The following is a 20,592-nucleotide window of genomic DNA, read 5'->3' as shown; positions in this document are numbered from 1 at the left end:
GTGACATGACGGAGTTCCATACAGATAATGAGATATCAGATGCTCAATGCATTAAGTTTCCTTTCAAGCCTTGTTCCTTTAATGCAAGTCACGCTGAAAGGACAATTCATTACAAACGGCTAAAATAAAACTGAAAAGTACACAATCAGTAACAAATATAATGTTCAAACACATGGGACTCTCATTCTCAAGTTCCAGGCAGCACCTAATTCCCTGTACATGGCCTAACACACCAACTGTTGGTGTCAGGATTAGCTTTCACACTTTAATATTGGCTATTTGCAGGTACCAGGTTAGCCACTGCTTTCCTTTGGGGAGTTAGGATTAGCTTTCACACTTTAATATTGGCTATTTGCAGGCACCAGGTTAGCCACTGCTTTCCTTTGGGGACGAGCCCAGCCCCAGCACCTTAAGTGATCCAAAACAAGAATCCTCTTGTAATGTAATGCCTCAACAGATATGACAGAAAAAATAAGCTGTTAACCTCTGATTCCCAGAAAACATGTCCGCATTCACCAATGTTTACAATGGGTTGAGGTCATGCTGTGGTGATGAAAAAAATTTTCAGTACAGTAAAGTAATGTCTGCTCTAGATTTTAGAATACCTGGTTGATGAGTTGCCAAATCTTATGTAAAAGTAGGTTGACACACACAGATATGCCGATAACATACCGGTACTGGACTGGATCTTGGCTATCATGTTGCAGTGCTAAACTGTATCAGTGAACAATTGCAATACACCCTCACAATAGATGGCTTGGACTACTCAGCTACTTGAAGGCCCTTTGCTCAAAGATGTCATAAGAAAATTATGCATCCTTCATCCTGACCTACAACTACCTCCCTACGTGAAATTAAAACCATGCTATATGGGCCAATGTCTTTTTAAATTTGTTTGCTCTTTTTCATTCCAATGCCTCCTTCTGTGTGTCACTGTCACTTTTGTTGTCTGATTTTAAATTTTCATCACTTGATGACGATTTCTCCTCATCATCTTTTTTGTCAATTTTCTCATCACTTTGTGCCGCATCTGCCTCCATCTCAGATTCTTTGTCCTTCTCACTTCCTTCCTTTTGTAGTTCATCTATGGATGTTCCCGTCTCTTGTTTTTCAATATCACCTGCATCTTTATTAATGTCATCATTCTTCGCTTCTGTGAATGGTTTCTCAGTTTCCTCAGAACTAACACATGGCTGCTCCTCTTGATTCAATGGTGACAATTCACTCTTCTTCTGATTTGTGTCATCTTCTGTATCCTCAGTCTTCTCTTCACAAATTTTCTCCGTTTTGTCATCCACTTTCTCCTCAACATTTGATCCTGTGTTTGATTCTGATTCCTCCTCTGTTTCCTTCACAGTGCTCGTTTTAGACTCGCATCCTTGTCCCTGGACTTCATCATCTTCACCCTTGGACTTGGGCAACTTTTCCTGCCCATCCTTCTCTGTCTGCTTTCCATTTTCCTCTCCCGTTGGCTCAACTTTCATTTCCCCTATCTCCTCCATCTGTTCCTGTGTACGATCTGACTTCTCTTCACCTAATTGTTCAACAATCCCTTTTTCTGTCTGTTCCGCTTTCTTTTCCCCTATCTGCTCATACTTTCCAACCCCTAGCTCCTTGATCTTATCATCTGCTACATGTTTAATCTTCTCATCGCCAAGCTGTTCAATCTTCTCTTCACCAAGCTGCTCTATCTTCTTGTCCCCAATCTGTTCCATCTTCCCTTCCCCTTCCTCTGCCATCTTCTGTTCACCAATTGGTTCTTGCTGCTTATCCCTCACACTATCTGTCTCCATTTCTACTTCCTTGTCTGCTGCCATGTCCGTCGCCTCTTCTGTTTTACTATTGAAATCCTCCCCTTCTTGATCTACCTCCATTTTTTCGGGGGATTTTGGTTCCACCTTAACTGGCTTATCTTTTTGTTTTTTCTGTGACTCTTCAGTGTTCGTCTCAGACCTTGTCTTCAACTGAGCTTCTAGTTTAATGGAATCCTCGGACATTGTCTGGGTGGTGGATACCAGCTGAGGTTGGGGTGGGGCCTGTGGCATTACCTGTGTCTGCATCTGTGGTGCCGGCAGTGGTTTCATCAGTTCACTCCAGTCAATCTCAATCTTCTGTTCACATAGCTGCAGAATAAGGAGAGGCGTTGAAATGTGCAGTACGGAATCACATCATTATTAACATGTCACTATATGGATGAAATGACGGTAAAAACTAAAAATACTGCATGATTTGATCATTAATACTGTATGATTCCATAATAAATGCTGCATGACTAGATTATGATGACATCACAATACAGATATGTGTAAAGCTTTTTCGTAAAACCAGGGTGACTTTGAAAAACTGTGTTTTGTAGAACTTGTCCCTTTAACAATATTAGCTGACTATAGTGACATTAGGACTTTTCCCCAAGCTTGATATTGTCACAGAGGGGTGGCTAATTTACATAACAATACATGATTTGCATATTTTTTGACGAAAATAATCTTTTGGTTTTTTTTAGTAATTTACAAATTAATAGATTGCTGGAGATGCCATCTCTCAAATCCCTTTAAGGAAAACCCAAGTCGGGTGATAGAAAGAGGATACTTTACAATCTTACAACTGGATGTAGCACTAACAATTGTTAACAATGGATGGGTACCTTGCTTTCTCACAATTTTTCAGTACCAACATTACTGAGTATGGGAAAGGCAAGACAATATTCACTTTACCTTTTTCATTGTGTTTGTAAACTGTTCACTGCTTTCTATAAACTTCCTTTTCTTGCTTTCAAATCTCTCTTCTATATGCTGCAGTTCACTTTCAAGTTTTTTCTACACATAAGAAAGAAATTGGGAAGGAAATTATTTGTAAGACTAAAACATCCTGTGAATGAGATTGAAAGGCAATAAAACCTGCCTCAGAAAGGTTTGCATAAGATGTAGCATTAACTGTTAGCGCGCAAGCAGTGTTCTCCACGAGGGGTTTTAGACGAGCGGTGCGCCCGGCTTTTTTTGTCGCCGCCCACCTTTAATCTCGCCCGCCCACCTTTAATCTCGCCCGCCCACCTTTGTTTTCTGTCGCCTGTACTGTTTTCACAGTCAGTTGTCCGAACAATATCTAAAAGTCTATTGAATAAAAATGACATAGCAACTGACAATGTCGTGTTAAAGAGGGGCCGTTCACACATCTGTCGGTTTGTTTTGCGACTGCATGCGATCGTCACGCATATCTGTATGATGTTCCGCCGCTCAGTGTACGTAGGTTACCGAACCTATCAGAGGAGGTGTCCGTTTCACACTTTTTGGGAAAAAGAGTAAAAAGTGTTACCGCCACTACTTTCAAAGCATTTTCCGCCGTACAAGATGTATTTAAACGGCAATAAGTCGCTAGTACCAGCAGTTCATCGCTTACCATCGAAGAAGTTACATCATGAACTCCATACTCCGATACACGACGAAGTCTCCGACCGCCGCCCAGTTGAACCGCAAACGCAAGCAAGATGATGCCGACCGTGACCGCAGCGAATCACCCATCAAGAAGAGTGCCAAGCACCGTTTTTCTGGTGTATTTGACTTGAATACCATACTGATGAAGGTTAGTTCTGTTTAATATCGTAACTTCCAAAACAAAATACGTTCAAACATTTTGGCTTTCCGATACCCTTTCACAGCAAGCAAATAGTCTATTACGTTATTCGTGATCGGATCCCAGGTCAAAAGTACAGTGTGTATAGGTAAAATGTTACATTGGTTGTAATTGGTTTAATCATGTCACATGACGACTTTCAACGAATCACGGTATCGGTTTTATGAACATGTAGTTCTACATCTGAATCTGAATCTGAAATAGTGTTTCCAAGTCAAATACAATCCCCCGTTTCATATTTACGTTTTTCCGGAACACATGTTCGTGTAAACCAGAAAAGCTTTCTAAAATGTGCTCAATTTATCGTTTTCCACCTTTTTAGGCATGTACTGCCGAGTGTGCAAAAAGTACAACGCTAAACAGAAGACTGGTAGTAGTACATGGATTTCGGTGCCGTGTACTGCCTACCGAGAAGACCGTATACGAAGCCATGCAGATTCGATCAGCCACCGTGCCGCTACCCGAAAGGAAGCAGACGCCAGTGCATCGGCTAAAGATGGGGGTATCTGTGCAACTTTTGAGAGAGTCGTCACTGTAGAATCTCAGGCCTTCATCGGTGCTCTACGTTGTATATATTTTCTCATGCATCGTGAGCTTCCGCATACGACGAATTTTGTACACACCCTTGATCTGGCGAAGTCATTGGGCTGTTCGTATCTGAGTACCCTCAGCAGTGATAAGCAGAACTTCAACTACACGTCGGAAAGAACCATGCAAGAAATGGTATACTGTATAGGTGAGTGACAATGTTTATCGTTTGTTTTCTCAAGAAAGGTTGTTTTTGCGATGAGAAAACTAAACAAGGAAAGAATACTCGACAGAAAGCGTGTGCTATATTTTTAATTATTATTTTTCTGCTGCTGAAGTTCATGGATTTTGTTTTCTTTAACATTCATGCTTTTTTGGTTATTGTTTTTTCAGGACAGGTTATCCGTGAAGAAATTTTGGAGAAGGTTAAACAGAGCAACTTTGTGTCATTGCTTATAGACGAGACGACAGATGTATCCATCATGAAACAGCTGATCATCTACTCGAAGTATTTGCTGAAATCTGGAGAGTCCAAAGTTTCATTTCTTGGAACAGAGGAGGTAAGTACAAACTACAATGGCTTCAAATTGTGTTGGCTGTATCAGACATTTCTCGACTGAAAGAAAGACTAGCTAAGACCGAAGAAATTTTCTTAAATGACAAGACAAGGAAATGAATTTATATGAAGACTTCATTCAAAGAAAAGGGTTTAGATGCTTGTCCTTAGGTAATTCCACTGATAATTATAACCCTGAATTATAATTGTATAATATATATTATATTTACATAAATAAATATAACAAACCAGAACCAATTCTTGTTATGTTAGGTTTGTGATGGAAGAGCAGAGACATTGACTGAGTGTGTGAAGACTTTTGCTGAGAGACATGATATTGTTCTGAATGGCAGGCTGTGTGGTCTTGGAAGTGATGGAGCTGCTGTGATGATTGGTAAGAAGTCTGGGGTAGCTACAAGATTGAAGCATGACGTAAGTATATGCAATGTATTGACCTACTCACTTTTCCAGTTTCAAGAGAGCGGTGATTGCACCACAGAATATTTTAAAACATTTTAAGAATAAATAATACCGTCAATGTCCCAGAAAATGAAAAGAGAAAGCTTATTTGTATGTGAGTGAATCCAGATGATAATATTTTGTAGCTGTTATTTGTTACTCGTTAGTGACCATACCAAACAAAGAAAATTATTTTGGGCTTTATTTTTAGCAGTTTTAAGGTGAGACACAAATTAAGAAAGCATTTTTCGTTTGATTTGTTGCAGGTATCTGAGATTATGGTCTCCCACCACTGTGTTGCTCATCGACTTGCGCTTGCTGTGGGACAAGCAGCGAATAGTGTGCCGTACATAAAGAAGTTTAATGACACCTTAGACAACCTGTTCAGGTTCTATGAATATTCACCAGTGAGATCAAGTGCTTTGAAGACAATCCAGGTAATTTGCTTTCTTATATCCAATTTCTGTTAGCTATGTAAAATTTGTAAATCATCAATACATCAAATTTTGTTATGTATACTTTGTAATTCAACACAATATCAATTTCTACACAGTGATAAATTTATAACACTTATATATTGTTGCATCATGTTGACCATTTTCCCCTCTTTTTTTGTCTCTCCAGGCAACCATGGAGAACCCAGTGTTGAGACCAAAGCAGGCCAAGGCAGTGAGATGGCTGTCACATGAGAATGCGTGTTCCACATTGCGGCAGATCCTTCCAAGCGTTATTGTCAGTCTGCATCGTGAGGCATCAGAGAGGAATGATCCGAAGGCATGCGGTTTGTCCAAGTTCGTGGAGGATTGGAGATTTATTGCCACTTTGCTGATGATGTGTGATATTCTTCCACACCTTGCTGCTCTCTCCAGGTATTTCCAGGTAAGCAACTGTACTGTAATCATGATTTATCATTTAGTTTGCCTACAGTTTACCGAACCGACAGACAATGGAAGTACTTTGAAATTGAAAGTGTTACAAATACAATGTAGTTACAATACTCAGTGACCAATTTTCAGATTTTAATACATGTTAATGTATGCATACCAAAATTAAATGGTTTGCATTTTTGTAATTATTATTTGTGTAACACAAAGTTAATGTTTTGTTTTTTCAGAAATCCTCCCTTGACTTCCATGGTGTTGATAACCAAATCCAGACAACTCTGGCAGTGCTGGATGCCAGATTAATGATCCCTGGTGACCATTTCCAAGGAGCTGCAGAGTATATAGAGTCGCTGCGTAACAATGGTTTCAGCTTCCACTTCAGAGGTCAACAAGATCTTGATGAGTTCAAGAAAAAGGTAAGTAACTCTTAGCTGTTCTCTCTGATTGAGTAAAAACAGAATCTGTTTTTACTATTCTAGCATTTATAAGTGATGACTTGTGAACAAAGATCAACTTTAAAATTCAGATTTTGAATTTTGTGTAATTTTTGTCTCATAAATAGTTAGAGCAGAAAGAAAGTTTACTGTCGTGTGTGTTATGGCTGACTCTATTGTTTTGCTCCTTTGCAGATCCATGACAAGTTTATTGTAGCTGTCAGCAACAACATCAAGGACCGTTTTCCAGACACAGCTGTGTTGGATAGTTTCTCTGTCTTCAGTCCAGAGCTCATCCCTGACTTGCCTCTGTGTGACATCCTTGATACACATGGTGAAGATGAAATCCAGGTTAGTTTTCACAAGTGCATTCATAACATCATTTGAATCACAAGAACAGTAGTGACTGACATCAAAATCATAGCCTAAGGTTCAACTGAAAATACTTTTGTCTAACCAAATTTCTTTTCTTTCAATTAGGTGCTTGTAGATCACTACAAAGGTGTTGTTGATGAAGAAGAGACTGCAAAGGAATGGAAGTGCTTCTTGCCAACACTTCACACCAGAAGGACCAGCCTTAAGATTGATGATGTATTGAAGATGCTGTGTTGTGATATTTCCCAAACTTTTCCAAATCTGGCAAAGTTGGCTGAAATATCACTGACTATACCAGTTTCAACTGCAGGTTAGCCTTTTAAAAAAATTATTAAGTTGTAGAAGTTAGACTAAAATAAAACTGTATGTTGCATATTCTGGTCAGTTTTTTTGGTTACACTACGGTAGAGCTTTTCTGGTCATGTTTAATTTTGACGTTTTACATAATTAAAGTCAGATCAGTCATATTTTGGGTTCCATGGACTTTTTTCATTTGTAACTTAACCAACATTTGTATTTTTTTATTTTCCAGACTGTGAGAGGGGTTTTAGTGCCCTTAGTAGGGTGAAGACGAAACTTCGCAACAGACTGTCACAGAAAATCTTGAACGCGCTCCTTATGGTTTCCATCGAAGGGCCACCACCAGAGAAGTTTGACTTCACTAAAGCAGCCAAGCTATGGTCCGGAATTCGCAACAGACGAATTGAGCTGGTCCTACCAGAGTGAACTGACAAATCGAGCTGATCCTTCCAGAGTACTAACTGACAAATTGAGCTGACCTTCCCAGAGTAAACTTAACACTTGCATTTTCTCAGAATATTTACTATATTTACAGTGTATTTTTTGTATTAGTTCAATGTGTTTTTTTCACTTTTGATGTTTTATTATTTATTTAAAGTAAATAAACAGGATTTAAATGTAAAAATTTGTAGCTTGCCATTAATCACTGCTGAATGGAGAAAAATATTGAGAATGTTAGAAGTAATCTCATCACTGGAATACCTTGTGAATAGCCCTGGTGATATGTAAATTGTATGCAAATATTATGTAAATATTATGCAAATTATTATGCTAATTAGCCGCCCGTCTTTAATTTTCATTTGTGGAGAACACTGGCGCAAGTACTAAATGGGGCACTGTGTACTCAATCTGCTTGCGGAAGAGTTTATTCCTATTACATTGAATTAACTCTTTGAGTGCCAGTTGATTTCTATTTCTATTTCTTTATATACTACACAACGCCAACAACTTCTTTCAGATTTTTCCCAAACTTTTGGTCAAAAAGTGCAGCCCATAAAAATTTATACCTATTTTCTCCAAAATCATGGAAAAATTACAGAAAAATTCATAAAAAATTGATAAAATGTTGCCCTGATATTTTTGGGGAAAAATGACAGTGCTCAAAGGGTTAACAAGTGTTTATGTCTTGTATAGTCATTTTGTTTGTAGTTCGCACATTTGAAAAGACACAGCAAAATAGAAACTGAACGGAAGATGCTAAAGAGAAATTCAGTGCCTAGGAGCACTGTCAACAATTTGCCTGTGTGCATATGTACTTTGCCATAACAGCAGAAATATTCACAACACAATTTCATCACATCATCATGGTTGACAAACATATAATTCCTGCTGGACAATTTGCTTTTGCGAGCTGCTGATCCTACTTTCTGATGACTTAGTTGCAGATTTTCTTATTGACATGCAGGTACATGTACTTGGAAAATTATCACAGTAGTGACCATGGGATCATGCGGACTTAGTTGCAGATTTTCTTATTGACATGCAGGTACATGTACTTGGAAAATTATCACAGTAGTGACCATGGGATCATGCGGCCTGTATATGACATATTTGCATGTCACATCATAGTACCGTATTCCTCCGATTCTAAAACCCCTTTTTCAGAACCAAAGGTGACAGAAAACATGTGGGGGGTTGTATAAACGGATGTCACCGCGAAATCGAACGTCGTAGTTAATTTATGCTAATTGATGCAATGTTATGCAAATTTTATGCCAATGTTTTTTTTATTCCCGTGAGCGCTGCAGACAACTCATACTTTGTGATATCGACTCATAGCCATGCTGCGTCGATAATGACAGTCGAATCTGTACGGTATAAATTAATGGAGATCGAAAAGTTTTGAAATTTAGCGTATTTGCCATACCCTCTTTTGCTAAAAAATACGATAGCAATAAATCTTCGTATTTTGTGTATAGTTAATCAGTGTAACCCACGATACTTCGTTGCAACAAAGCAAGTACGCTCCAGCAGTAGCTAGCTCCCCATAGCAATGCATAGCATGGCCGCAAATGTCAGACAAGGAGTAAAGGGAAAGTCCCTAAAGTTCCGCTGGCTGTGATTGGTCAATTCACGCAATAGGTCAAAGGTGTCAGTGCATGAGGTCAGGGTAAAATTCTGTTCAGCACATGCAATGATGCAAGGTGTCCGTCCGATGTTTTCTATTTACGATTTTCAATTAGCGTACTCCTTAAAATAAATGATCAATTACACGTTGTGAGTTTTATTATTTTGCTCCTACCGGTAGTTTCAAAAAGTCTAACCGTATCTCGAAACGAAATGTGATCTTATGAAAAGGCAGGCGGTAGGCTCGAACTGATAAAGTGTTGAAGCATCAGCCGCCTGGCCGCGACGAAAGATTGCTACGCCAATATGCTTACAATTTGATGTATTGAATTTTTGGCAATAAAACTTTGAAGTTTTTTTTTTATTTGTATCGATGAACGAAATGTCTCTTGAAGTGGAATTCAATCATCTATGATCATCTGTTCGGAATGGTACGAACATGCACGTTTTTGTTCTAACTGTAAGTGTATAGGGCTGTTTATGAAGTTGGGTATTTTCCCCAGCAAAGACTTCGAAGCCATGCATAATCTTGAAAATCTATTACACTATCGCCTACTCATTGCCGGGACTAGTTCAGGAAAAGGACACACACAAGCAAGAAATGCCGTTCAAACAATAAATACATTTAAAACATGAGAAGAAAATGTACAAAATTGATAAAATATAAAGAAAGAAATTCAAAGTATTTTCAGTTCATGCACGGAAGAAACTTCGGATGCCGCGTTTGGTGATACAATTGCCCTCTTCATCGAAGTCAAACCCATCGAAGTCTATATCGTTATCTTCCCCCTCGTCATCAAACACGAGTCCCAGGGCTTCATTTGATAAGTCGTCATCAAGTACCGGAATCTCCTCGGAAATCATGTTGTCTTCAGTTCTGTCGAGCGCATTTGCTATACCCGTGGAAAGGAACAATTTTTTCACCTCGTGAAATGAGCGAATCGTACTTGATCGACACGTTCAAAAACCCGACTATCGTAATGTTCATTTTATGGTAGCCAAATGGCATCGAAATATTTGATTCATACTTGATCAAGATGTTAAAAAATCTGTTTATTTTGACGTTAGCAAAATGACAGTGACGAAAAGACGGCATTGTACTAGATTGAGACGCTAAAAAATCCAACTCTTTTAATGTTCATTTACGTAGCGAAATTCAAGTGGAATTGTATCGCCAGGAACGATAGAACCGTTCCCGAGTGACATGTTCCAACACCAAACATTAGTGTGCTTGTTTTGAGGTTTGATACTTCACTTTTGCACTTGTTTGTGACTTTGATTAGCGACGTAGGTGTCGCGGATATCCTTGTCTCATTAAATGACAATGGCTCTATTGTTCCAGTCAGAATTTGGGTGTACCCCCTGGGGGGCGTTATAAACGAACTAACGACCAATTACAAATCGATGAAATAATCCTTGGGGGGGCGTTATAAACGAGCGGGGTTTTAGAATCGGAGGAATACGGTACATTGATTACATTGCCACATACTTGATATACATCTCTATGTTATAGTACATCGTATCGCACCAGTATATTGATGGTGTAAATACAGCCATCTGATTGGCTGAGATGTGGAAATATGAGTACTATATTCGTATTATAGCACAGTTGAAATGCATGCAAGTTCTCAGTAAGATAACAATTTTTTTTTAATGTTTCTTGACAGAATTTCAATATATTACTGCGATGTAATAGCAACGGAATACCAAAGCAACACTCAATTTTGCCTTGTTCACTCTACATATGTGCATGCTCTATCGCTTGTAGATATATCATCACAAGTCATGAAATGCTACAATTTCATGTTATACCTGAATTGATTTATTGCTTCATTGTTCAAATATACTATGACATTTACACAAACATTTACTTTACATTTGGTTTTTACCAACCTGATGCAGCATAAGTGAAGAAACCTGTCTTTTCAAGATGTCCATACGTGCATTTGTGACGACTGAGCGGGGATCTGGTACAACTGTGTCACTGAGGATCTCGTTAATCAACCGATGATTACGAAGATACCTTGCTGCTGCTATATGCTTTACCGAAAAGCCATCGTCAGTATCTGAAAAGTAAAATTGAAAAACTTCATGTGTTTCTCATGAGTTCTACATTACATAGCTACACTGTTGTTGAAGACTCATTATGTTGGATTACAAATGAACATTATCTTTTTGTATTATATTTTCTGCAATCATTTCCTTGCTGAACTGAGTATGAAAATGGAGTATTTTGGCTATACACAGGATGTAAAGAAAATAAACGAGGTCAAATGCTACACATCCTGCAAGTTGGATTCACATTGTTGATGTATGGAGTTAACCCTTTGACTTGAGTGCTGTTATTTTTCCCACCAAAATTTTAGTGCAACATTTTACCAATTTTATGAATTTTTCTGTAATTTTTTTGATAATTTTGGCTCAGATGGACATCACATTTCATTGCCTACAGTTTTTCACCAAATTTTGGCAAAAATCTGAACAAAGTTGACTGCTGTACATTTTATAAAGGTGACAAAAATTGAGTTTGGCGCTCAAAGGGTTAATGGCTCGTGTGAGTTAAGTAAAGTAATAGAGCAAAAAATTCTGATCAGATTGATGATGAAAACAGTACCACAAGTGTAAACTCAAGCATAGTGCGTTCGCTAGCTGTGCCGATTAGTAAACTGTAAGTATTAGTTGGTTCCTGATACTTCCACAAACATTTGCACATATCAGTACTTTACTCATTGGAACACACTGTTACAAGTACAGCACTGATTGTGTCAGGTTTGGGTCAAACCATTGTTGTCAAAGGGATGCACCAGAGGACAAGGCAAACTCACCATCATCATCTTCTGCAGGCTGTATACTCATCCTGGGTTCTGGCTGCTTGTTGTCAACGACTTGAGCCTCTTCTGCTTGTTGCTGGGCTGCAAGACGAGATGACATACTGGTTGCTATGACAACCAAATATGGACTAATTTGATGATGTTGGTCTTTCAGTGGATAAGGATAAAGGTTGTAATGGATTGATTGCAAGTACCGAGTGTTTTAAAGGGCTGGTGAAGAGTAAAACTGAAAATTTTATTGCTTGTTCATTTTGACGACTTAAATGGTCAAAAAAACATCAGCATTGGAATTTTTCAAAACTGCCCTCCCAATTCCGAATAAAGGCCCTAGCGACGCCCTTGGATACGAAGATACAAATCTTCGGTAATCTTCGGCAAATGTCGGGTATGACGTCATCCGAGGACATCGATCGCTGACGCTAGCTATTCACGCCAGTGCTTTTGCACGCATTCCCCAAATCCATTGTGAAAAGTTGTAAGGCAGGGCTAGGGACAGAGAACTGCTAAGCGTTGTGTCTCTATGCATCGTTCTCATTCAGAATCAAAATTGTTTCAATGGCCGAAGGATGAAAATCTGGCCAGAAATGGACCAAGTTTGTGGAAGCAAAGCGGATTAATTTTACCCCTGTAGCCTCGAGCGTACTTTATTACAAACACTTGCCGATTGTTTTGCCAATCGCACGGAATATGATCACGGATTTTCCAGAAGGCAAGCCCTAATTTATAAGATTATTAAGAAAACTAGTGATTGGCTACGTTATTTTGGTGGTGTAGTTCTACCTCACGAGTTCTCGGTAACCAAAGACAACGACGACTACTGTGCTTGCTTTCCAAGCATTTCTATGTGGCCAAACCACATGTGTTGTGCAACATCGTATATTTACTGCACAGCAAACGATCTCATACGCCCGGGATCATGCCATTCACACTCGACGACGAATTCAGTGTACAAGTTACAACTACAACACACCTAAGCTCAAATTATCGAAGAAATTCATCTGCGAAAAATATCAGAAATTCATATTTAAAAACGTGAGCGGTAGAATGTTTGACTGTGCGTGGCAGGGCGTGACCTTGGAAACAGTACAGTCGAGTCGGTCAATCTACATTTACAGATTGCTGGGAATATAAATGTACAGTAAAATACTGAGACAGGATTATGGAGAACAATTTTCCAAGTTTTATACGGGCATAAATTTGAGGGTTTTGAATCTCATGTCAAAGCTATGTCAATGATTTAAAGTTTTCGGCTGTATACATGATTGGATTCGGAAAACACCACACTAGAACACTAGCAACAGATCATACACATTTTCCACCGGTTTCTCGATGTTTCGGCACGTAGTAGGTTTCGGCCGGAAATTTTCACAACCCCGATTTATTTGGCCCTGACAGCCTAGCCGTTTCAACCTTTATCAGCGTAGCCTATAGTCTATATCGTCTTGTCAGGACTGACATGAGACGACAGTACGATAATACGGGCAGTGCAAGTGAGCGTTCTCTCTGAAGCCAGTGAAGGACTACCATAAACAGTACCATCGAGCGTAATACGGACAGTAAGAATAAGAGCGAGCGTATTGTCAGTACGACTGACACAATTTGCTAGAGGACGAATAGACACTGTTTTGGTCATGGTAATCAACTCTAGTGGCCATCGTATTACACGCAACCACAGATCATGCAGATTGGCTGTCCCCCCTATTGACGTCACACATCCGGGTTTGATTTTTCGCGGCAAAATGTGACTTAGCTTCGGAAAATGCACTTTTTTCCAGTAAATACGCTCTTAAACCATTTTCCTGCTGGAAATTTTTTGCTTTTGCCTTTCCAAGCATTATTTAACGAGTGAAAACAACCTTTTCAGCAATTTTATTTTTACTCTTCACCAGCCCTTTAACAGAAAGGATTAACTGAATGATTCTTCCCATCCAAGTTTAGGATGTGTACCTGTCTTCAACTTAGACTGTTATTGCCTAAACATTTGGCCTGCAGAGAGTTTTTACGTTCTAATGCCTCTTGAAAGGAGGTTTCAATAGATTTACTCTGACTTGTTATTAACCCTTTTAGTGCTTTAATTTTTCCCACCAAAATTTTGCACAACATTTTACCAATTTTTATGAATTTTTCTGTATTTGTTTCAATAATTTTGGAGCATAAAGACATCATATTTTGATGGCTGCAATTTTTTATCAAAATTTTGGCAAAAATCTGAAAAAAATTTGACTAGGGTTTATTTTGTAAAGGCAACAAAAATCGACTTTGGCGCTCAAAGGGTTAACAGCACACCAGTTTCGTGAAAATGTATTTAAAGCTTCAGAAAAAAGACCTTTTGTAAATGCGCTCGATACCAAAGTGACACAAATGCTAAATGATTACTGTTAACAGCCTTGATTGGTTGTGTCTTATCATTATGCCTAATACATGAAAGTGCTGACCAATTAAAAGGTATGTTACAATGCTAACCTCTTCCCTTGGCAACAATCCATGCCTGGTAGGCTGGGGAGTTGTGATAGGCTTTCATGGCTTCATTGTAGTCAATCTGCGGAGGAAAGTCAACACAAACAACTATAATGAGATGTGTACAATGTATCATATGAAATGTTAAACTCTCAGTATCGACAGTTAATATGCCAATATGGTGTTCTATTTCTGTTTCGCAGAGTGTGTTTCTAATGCAGAGAAACATGATGACATGTTATTGATGACATCATGGAAACACTGAAAATCACCACAACATTCCCTAATTTATAGATGCATGCTTGTCAAAATGTTAACAAATACATCTGTAATGTTGATGGTCAGCCCTAGAGATCAATGACTTCATTTTCCATGAAAGAACAGATTATTTGCGGACAGACAGAACAACTATCATGAAAATATTATTTTTGTATGTTTGCCTTCACTTGAGCCACATATACAGAGTATACATGTATGTGGTACAAGACAGAGGAAGTAAGGCATGGAGTTAGCAAGGCATTCACCTTTTCAGCTTCATACTCATCGATGAAAGACTGTTTTTCTTCTTCGGCAAGTTCCCTCCACATCTGACCGATGATTTTACCAATCTCCCACAGCTTCAGTTCAGGGTTTTCCTGCTTCACCTTCTCCCATACTTTCCTGCTGTATCTCATGTAGGGCATCAGTGGCTTATCAGGTGCCTTGGGTGGCTTGGGTACACCTGCATTTTTATCCTGCTGAAAAAAGATATATATTGCATTGTACATAGTTAGAGTATGTGTAGTATAAGTCAGAGTGACCAGGTCTTCAGGAGTCCCTGCACAATCTAGATTTTCAACATGTTTTTTAACCTGTCCACCCCCATAGCCCTGTAATAGGTTCACACACACCATTGATAACAATTGGTATGGGTCAAACCATGGTGGTGATAGGGTTGAACAAGTTTGAATTTAATTGCAAGCCTCAATCATGTGCGCAACAACTCTGAATATCTAAGAACAAAATTAAGATAGTTACCAGCGAAATTTTGACATTTCACAGATATCCATCAGTATTCAGGCTGTTCTCATGGTAACGAACAAAGAATTATTGAAACCATTGGAACTAGCAGAAGGCGAGTTTTATTTTCAAGTTTATTGAAAACCGAGTATACTTTCAACCAAATTTAGTTTACTTGTACAATATCAGTGTTCTCCCTAGGCCCTTCAAGCATCACGTCTCCGCGACGCTTGCCTTGATCGCCGTGACGCTTGCTTCAATGCCGTGACGCTTCAGATTTTTCCCGATACCCTTGATTGACAGCCCCACTTGACAGCTCAGTGTATTCATTGGCATGGGACATCTGCCAAAACTAGCCTTATCAACATCGTTTTTAGTCCAGAATAGACTTTTTCGTGTCGATTGACGAGTTTACATTAATCAATTGACACATACATAGGTGTTGAAAAACACCGGCCGAGCAGCACATCGATGTGGCCGCGACCTTGATCATGTTGGTCGAGCGCCATGTCAATGGCCGTTTATCAAGTTATGTGGGGGATTACAGTGACGTCGTCGCCGTGAAAATGCTGGTGGTCAAAGCTATCGGTCAAAATTGCGACCCTCAAGAAAGGTTTATAAGGCGTCTATACCTGATGACGGTTAGTCTACATGAAATCTCCATGGCAGTATTACGAATGTGCATTTGTATTTTAATTATTTTTCTGTTCTTGTTGTTGAGACAAATGGTGAAAGTATCAGAGCAGGAGAACGGTAGAGTTCGTAGGCTGCACACGTTACGTGTGCGTCATATTACGCTACGCTGACTTGACCTAGTTTCTTGATGTTTGGGTCACTGTCATTTTACAAGTGTTTTGGCTAATCGTGCATTCGTTCTTTTGCATTCTTGTCATCTTTTTTTTATTTCGCGTAAAGTTTTTAAAATATGAGTTTGGATTAACTTTTTGGTCGCGAAATGATGTCTACAGTGCCATGTGACGTAAACAGGTCAGGCGATTTCCAAGATGGTGGTCGATGTGTGGGCTTTGAGCGTTTCACGCTGTTTTCAAGTTCAGGTCTCGTTTCAGGTTCGCTAAGGAGGCAAGTTACTAAAACGACAGGGGTTTCATAAATGTTGGTGACGATCATTCGTGTAAATACGTCTGAATTTTCTGTTATGGTAAACCGTAACAGTCCCTCTATTCATTGGGACCGTGACCGTAATGTGTTTATGTGCTTAAAAACTCGCTGGGGTACACAGCCCTGATTGTGTGGCTTCGTTGCTCTGTATAATTTTGTAAACAAGTGACGCAATGTTTCATCGCAAATGTTTCTCCATGCAATGAGAGTACGAGTTGAATTTTTACAACTGAAGTTGGACTGCTGAAGAAAGCAAGATGTGACCGTGCAGTTTTCATGTATGAATTTATTGCAGTTCATGGTGCCACCTGTAAACTTAATTGTTTATTCCCCTGATACGTACGTTCATGCAGCAGTGTGTAAGTAAATAAAAGACATATTAAATAACTACAATTTGCAGTGACTGTTTTGTGTGTGTATGTATTTAAATATATGTTAATGTAGGCAAATTAATTATGTAAATTTTATGCAAATTTCCGACATGCTTGCCCTTGATCCTAGGGAGAACACTGAATATGCCCACGCCCAAAACCCCTCTGAGACAAAGGATGAATGATCTGATTGCCTGTCAAAATGAGAAATAAACTTTCACAAGAACAAGTTCTGTTTGATTTGATGACCATCAGTTGAATGCAAATCAAGTCTGAGTTTGGGTACTGAGTTTCTAAAATATCAGAATCACATTTGGCAGACGTTATGAACTTGAATTTCTAACAGTACTGAGAGAAATATGGGAAACAAAGACCTTAACCTTTCTCCTGCCAAGTCCATATTTCACCACCAGGTCAAGATGGTTAAAATTAATGAAACACAACGTATTCCATATGATGTATTTTAACATAATACTGTACATTTGAAGGCTGTTGAAAACATAATACTGTAAAGTTGATTTTTTTTGGACAAAAGATGCTATAATATACCAAGCCAAGTGGGTGAAAATACGTCATGTTTTGGCTCAATACCCCTTTTTACTGACTTGGCTGATGGGGAAGTAATACAGTTACTACTGTCTGGCAGGAAATGGGTTAAAGAAAAGTTAACTTGACTAAAAATGCTGATTGATTTGTCTTCTCCTTGCATCCAAAACAGCATCATGATATTGCATTCTTACCCTGCTGTTTGGACCTCCAAACTTGATTGGATTGAAGGCTGGATGGTTGTATTGGTTACTCAGACCTATCAGATAGAGAGAAAAGAAAGTAGTACTTTTATATATATACCACACACATTTTTCTTTGTCCTTAGCTTAAACACTGTACTGGATATAAACCTCTATTCCTACAACCTAGTGCAGGGGTCGCACTAGCGCTCGCCACATTCGCAAAATGCGACAGAAAGTGCTGGGTGGCGAATAAAATGTCTTCCTGATTCGCCACGCTCATGAAAGTGTGGCGAACTGGCCTCAAACTTACAGACCCCGGTCAAATTCACGGTGGACGATGCGATACTATCAGGTAATGAAATCAATGTGACTATACTCTCGCTCTCAGCGCCGCGTAAGTTTACGATACCCAACAGTGGGCTGCGTACTATGCGTTCTGTCCAGCTTAGGTACGCATTGCCAAACTCGGCAAACCATACAGCTTTTTCTTTACTCTTTGAACCCAGTTTAGTTCCATATAAGGGCCAAAATAATGACATTTCCAGTAATTTATGCGAACTTTCCGAGAAGCAGGGGTCAGTGGTTTACGTGAATATTTAATCAGGTCGGCTGTCTCGCTGCCGTGCACTCAACGAGAGTCGAGAGACTTTATGATAGCTTTTCCGCAACCCAGACACAGAAGACGATTATATCATGTACAGCTATTGCTCTCTGAGTGATAGAAACGGTACATTTTACCACTTTTTTATAATATTCTATGGAAAAATCGAGCGATTTGCTGGCCAAGTTGATTGCGATTGAACGTAGCGTTTGATGGCAGCATGGCTATCATTGCGTGAAGCTGAACGCTCCAGACGGTCCCCGTGGTTGAGGTTTTCTTTCAATGTGCATGATGAAGAAATTTGTAAGATTTTAGTTAAACTGAAGTGTATTCTGTTGATTTTCAAGTGACTTGCAATCGATAAGCTCATGCAGACTGTTGATATCGTGGCCTTATCCAGACTGTAGCGAGAGAGCCATGAAGCTCGACCTAGTTTGTTTACAAATTTATGTGTTGTCACTGTTGACATCGTGACATATATCCTACGTTGCGTCGCGTCTGACATGTGTCTGTTACATCACCACAAGGTGACTGGAAACCGTATTTTGTGAGTTCGTAGCCATAATATGTTATCCAACTTTGTTTTAATAAACAACTTGCAGATTATATTTTTACTTTATATAAACAGAGAAATTCCTAGTTATATTTATTATTGGCTAATATTATTATACTGTAATACTTTATCTTTATTGAAGAAAATTTGAACTTATTTTTGTATCACACTTTTATTGCCATAAATGTGATGTAAATCCTATATTGACAAGCAAGCAATAAAAATATTATTATTATTATTATTATTATTATTATTATAATACAACTTTTGGAGGGGTTTAGAATCACGGTTAGTTTTAGGGGTTAGCATACTTAAAAGTGTTGTATATCCTACCTAGGAAAACAATTTTGGGTTGTGGGGGCCTTAACGAACTATTTCCCAAAACCACCAATATTTCTCCAGTCCATTCCCGAAGTGTGGATCCCTAAATCCCTAACCCTACATGTAGATGCTACCCCATAATTTGAAAGTGTTGAACGGAATCGTAACCGCGCATGGAGGTAGAAATAGCTTCAGATGACTAGATGTTGCGGTCATGAAGTGAACGAAGCGATAACAAAACCACGTGTCGGAAACCTATTTGTATCAACAACAACACTTAGCTTAGGGGCATTTTTACTGAGCTAGCTGCAAAATTGTAGCTCTACGGTGAGGCGGTCGGTGAGTTTTGGTTTTAGCGACATCGCTCACCAGTAGAGCTACAATGCCGAAGGCCCTGAAGCATACAAAATAAGCACGCTGCACATGGCATGGCATTTTGATGTAAAATCCCATATATTTACTGCATTTGGTCATACTGATTTATCATTACTGAAGATTAAACACTATACTACACTGACCTTGTCGTGTATGGGGTTTGGTATTTGTTCAACTAGTTGATCGCGTTCCAAAAACATTTCTTGGAGCCGCCATTACCAACTTCCGGTAATGGCGGCTCCCAGAAACACGCTCAATGTTTATGGAACGCGATCGACGTGTCTGTGCTAATACCAAACCCCATAAACGACAAGGTTAGTAGTATAGTGTTTAGTCTTCAGTAGTGATAAATAGGTACGACCAAATGCAGTAAATATGTGGGATTTTACATGAAAATGCCGCGCCATGTGTGGCGCGCTTATTTTGTATGCTACAGGGCCTTCGGCATTGTAGCTCTACTGGTGAGCGAGGTCGCAAAAACCAAAACTCACCGACCGCCTCACCGTAGAGCTACAATTTTGCAGCTATTACTGAGCAAGCATTTGATTTTTGAGACAGTCACGTTTTGCGAAGCCGTCGGCAAAATTCATATATTCGTGTCGGGACTAAAGTTATGTTTTCGAGGCGGGTCTACTTTAACTGAAGATCGTACAAAAGTATTGGTTACTTACGACCCGAACTCGACGGAGGAGTCACAGTTCCTCCAATCGTCGACCGTCCGCCTCTTTGTTGACCATACGACGCCATGATGAACGACAGAGGTGGAGTTGAGAATGTGGCTGTGGTCAAGAAAAATGTGTACAGATGTCCTCTGAACGAGAAAGCGTATCCGCTACTTTTTTGGCGATTCTACTCAGATGCCCTGCGACCAGAAAACAGTGAGGAAGTGATTAGATAAAGGCTTCAGAAGTTACTGGCCATCGCCCGCACACCTTTTTCCTATCAGTTATCACAAGGCGTTCAGACAAAGCGTAACCTCAAAGTTCCCAGAATGCAATGCG

The 20,592-nt window shown here is 39.3% G+C and overlaps 1 protein-coding gene across 4 annotated transcripts; it reads right to left on the bottom strand.

The window, feature by feature from the left end:
• Positions 1 to 51: 51 nt before the first annotated feature.
• Positions 52 to 20,586, bottom strand: LOC139124963 (SWI/SNF-related matrix-associated actin-dependent regulator of chromatin subfamily E member 1-like). 4 transcript variants are annotated; one of them, XM_070691082.1, is made up of 8 exons: positions 20,263 to 20,586; positions 17,751 to 17,815; positions 15,046 to 15,258; positions 14,528 to 14,603; positions 12,059 to 12,145; positions 11,127 to 11,299; positions 2,715 to 2,816; positions 52 to 2,123 (listed from the first exon to the last, which is right to left on the bottom strand). In XM_070691082.1, exons 1-8 carry the CDS (start codon positions 20,336 to 20,338, stop codon positions 906 to 908), a joined length of 2,010 nt encoding a protein of 669 aa, XP_070547183.1. In that variant the 5' UTR covers positions 20,339 to 20,586; the 3' UTR covers positions 52 to 905. The 4 variants fall into 4 exon arrangements, with proteins under 4 accessions (XP_070547183.1, XP_070547181.1, XP_070547184.1 ...); XM_070691080.1 differs by having other exon boundaries at positions 12,059 to 12,172; positions 20,263 to 20,585; XM_070691083.1 differs by having other exon boundaries at positions 15,046 to 15,255; positions 20,263 to 20,578.
• Between the last annotated feature and the right edge of the window lie 6 nt (positions 20,587 to 20,592).

This window comes from Ptychodera flava (assembly GCF_041260155.1).
Source record: "Ptychodera flava strain L36383 chromosome 23 unlocalized genomic scaffold, AS_Pfla_20210202 Scaffold_24__1_contigs__length_23054250_pilon, whole genome shotgun sequence".
In the NCBI taxonomy this organism is placed as follows: domain Eukaryota; kingdom Metazoa; phylum Hemichordata; class Enteropneusta; family Ptychoderidae; genus Ptychodera; species Ptychodera flava.
Note: the sequence above shows the minus strand (reverse complement) of the source record. Positions and strands in the feature narration are given on the sequence as shown.

Coding starts and splice junctions, on each gene's coding strand:
- LOC139124963 (XM_070691080.1), bottom strand. CDS start 20,338: ATGGCGTCGTATGGTCAACAAAGAGGCGGACGGTCGACGATTGGAGGA. Junction 17,816..20,262: donor TCCTCCGTCGAGTTCGGGTC/GTAAGTAACCAA, acceptor TCTATCTGATAG/GTCTGAGTAACCAATACAAC. Junction 2,817..11,126: donor CTTCACTTATGCTGCATCAG/GTTGGTAAAAAC, acceptor TCTTATGTGTAG/AAAAAACTTGAAAGTGAACT.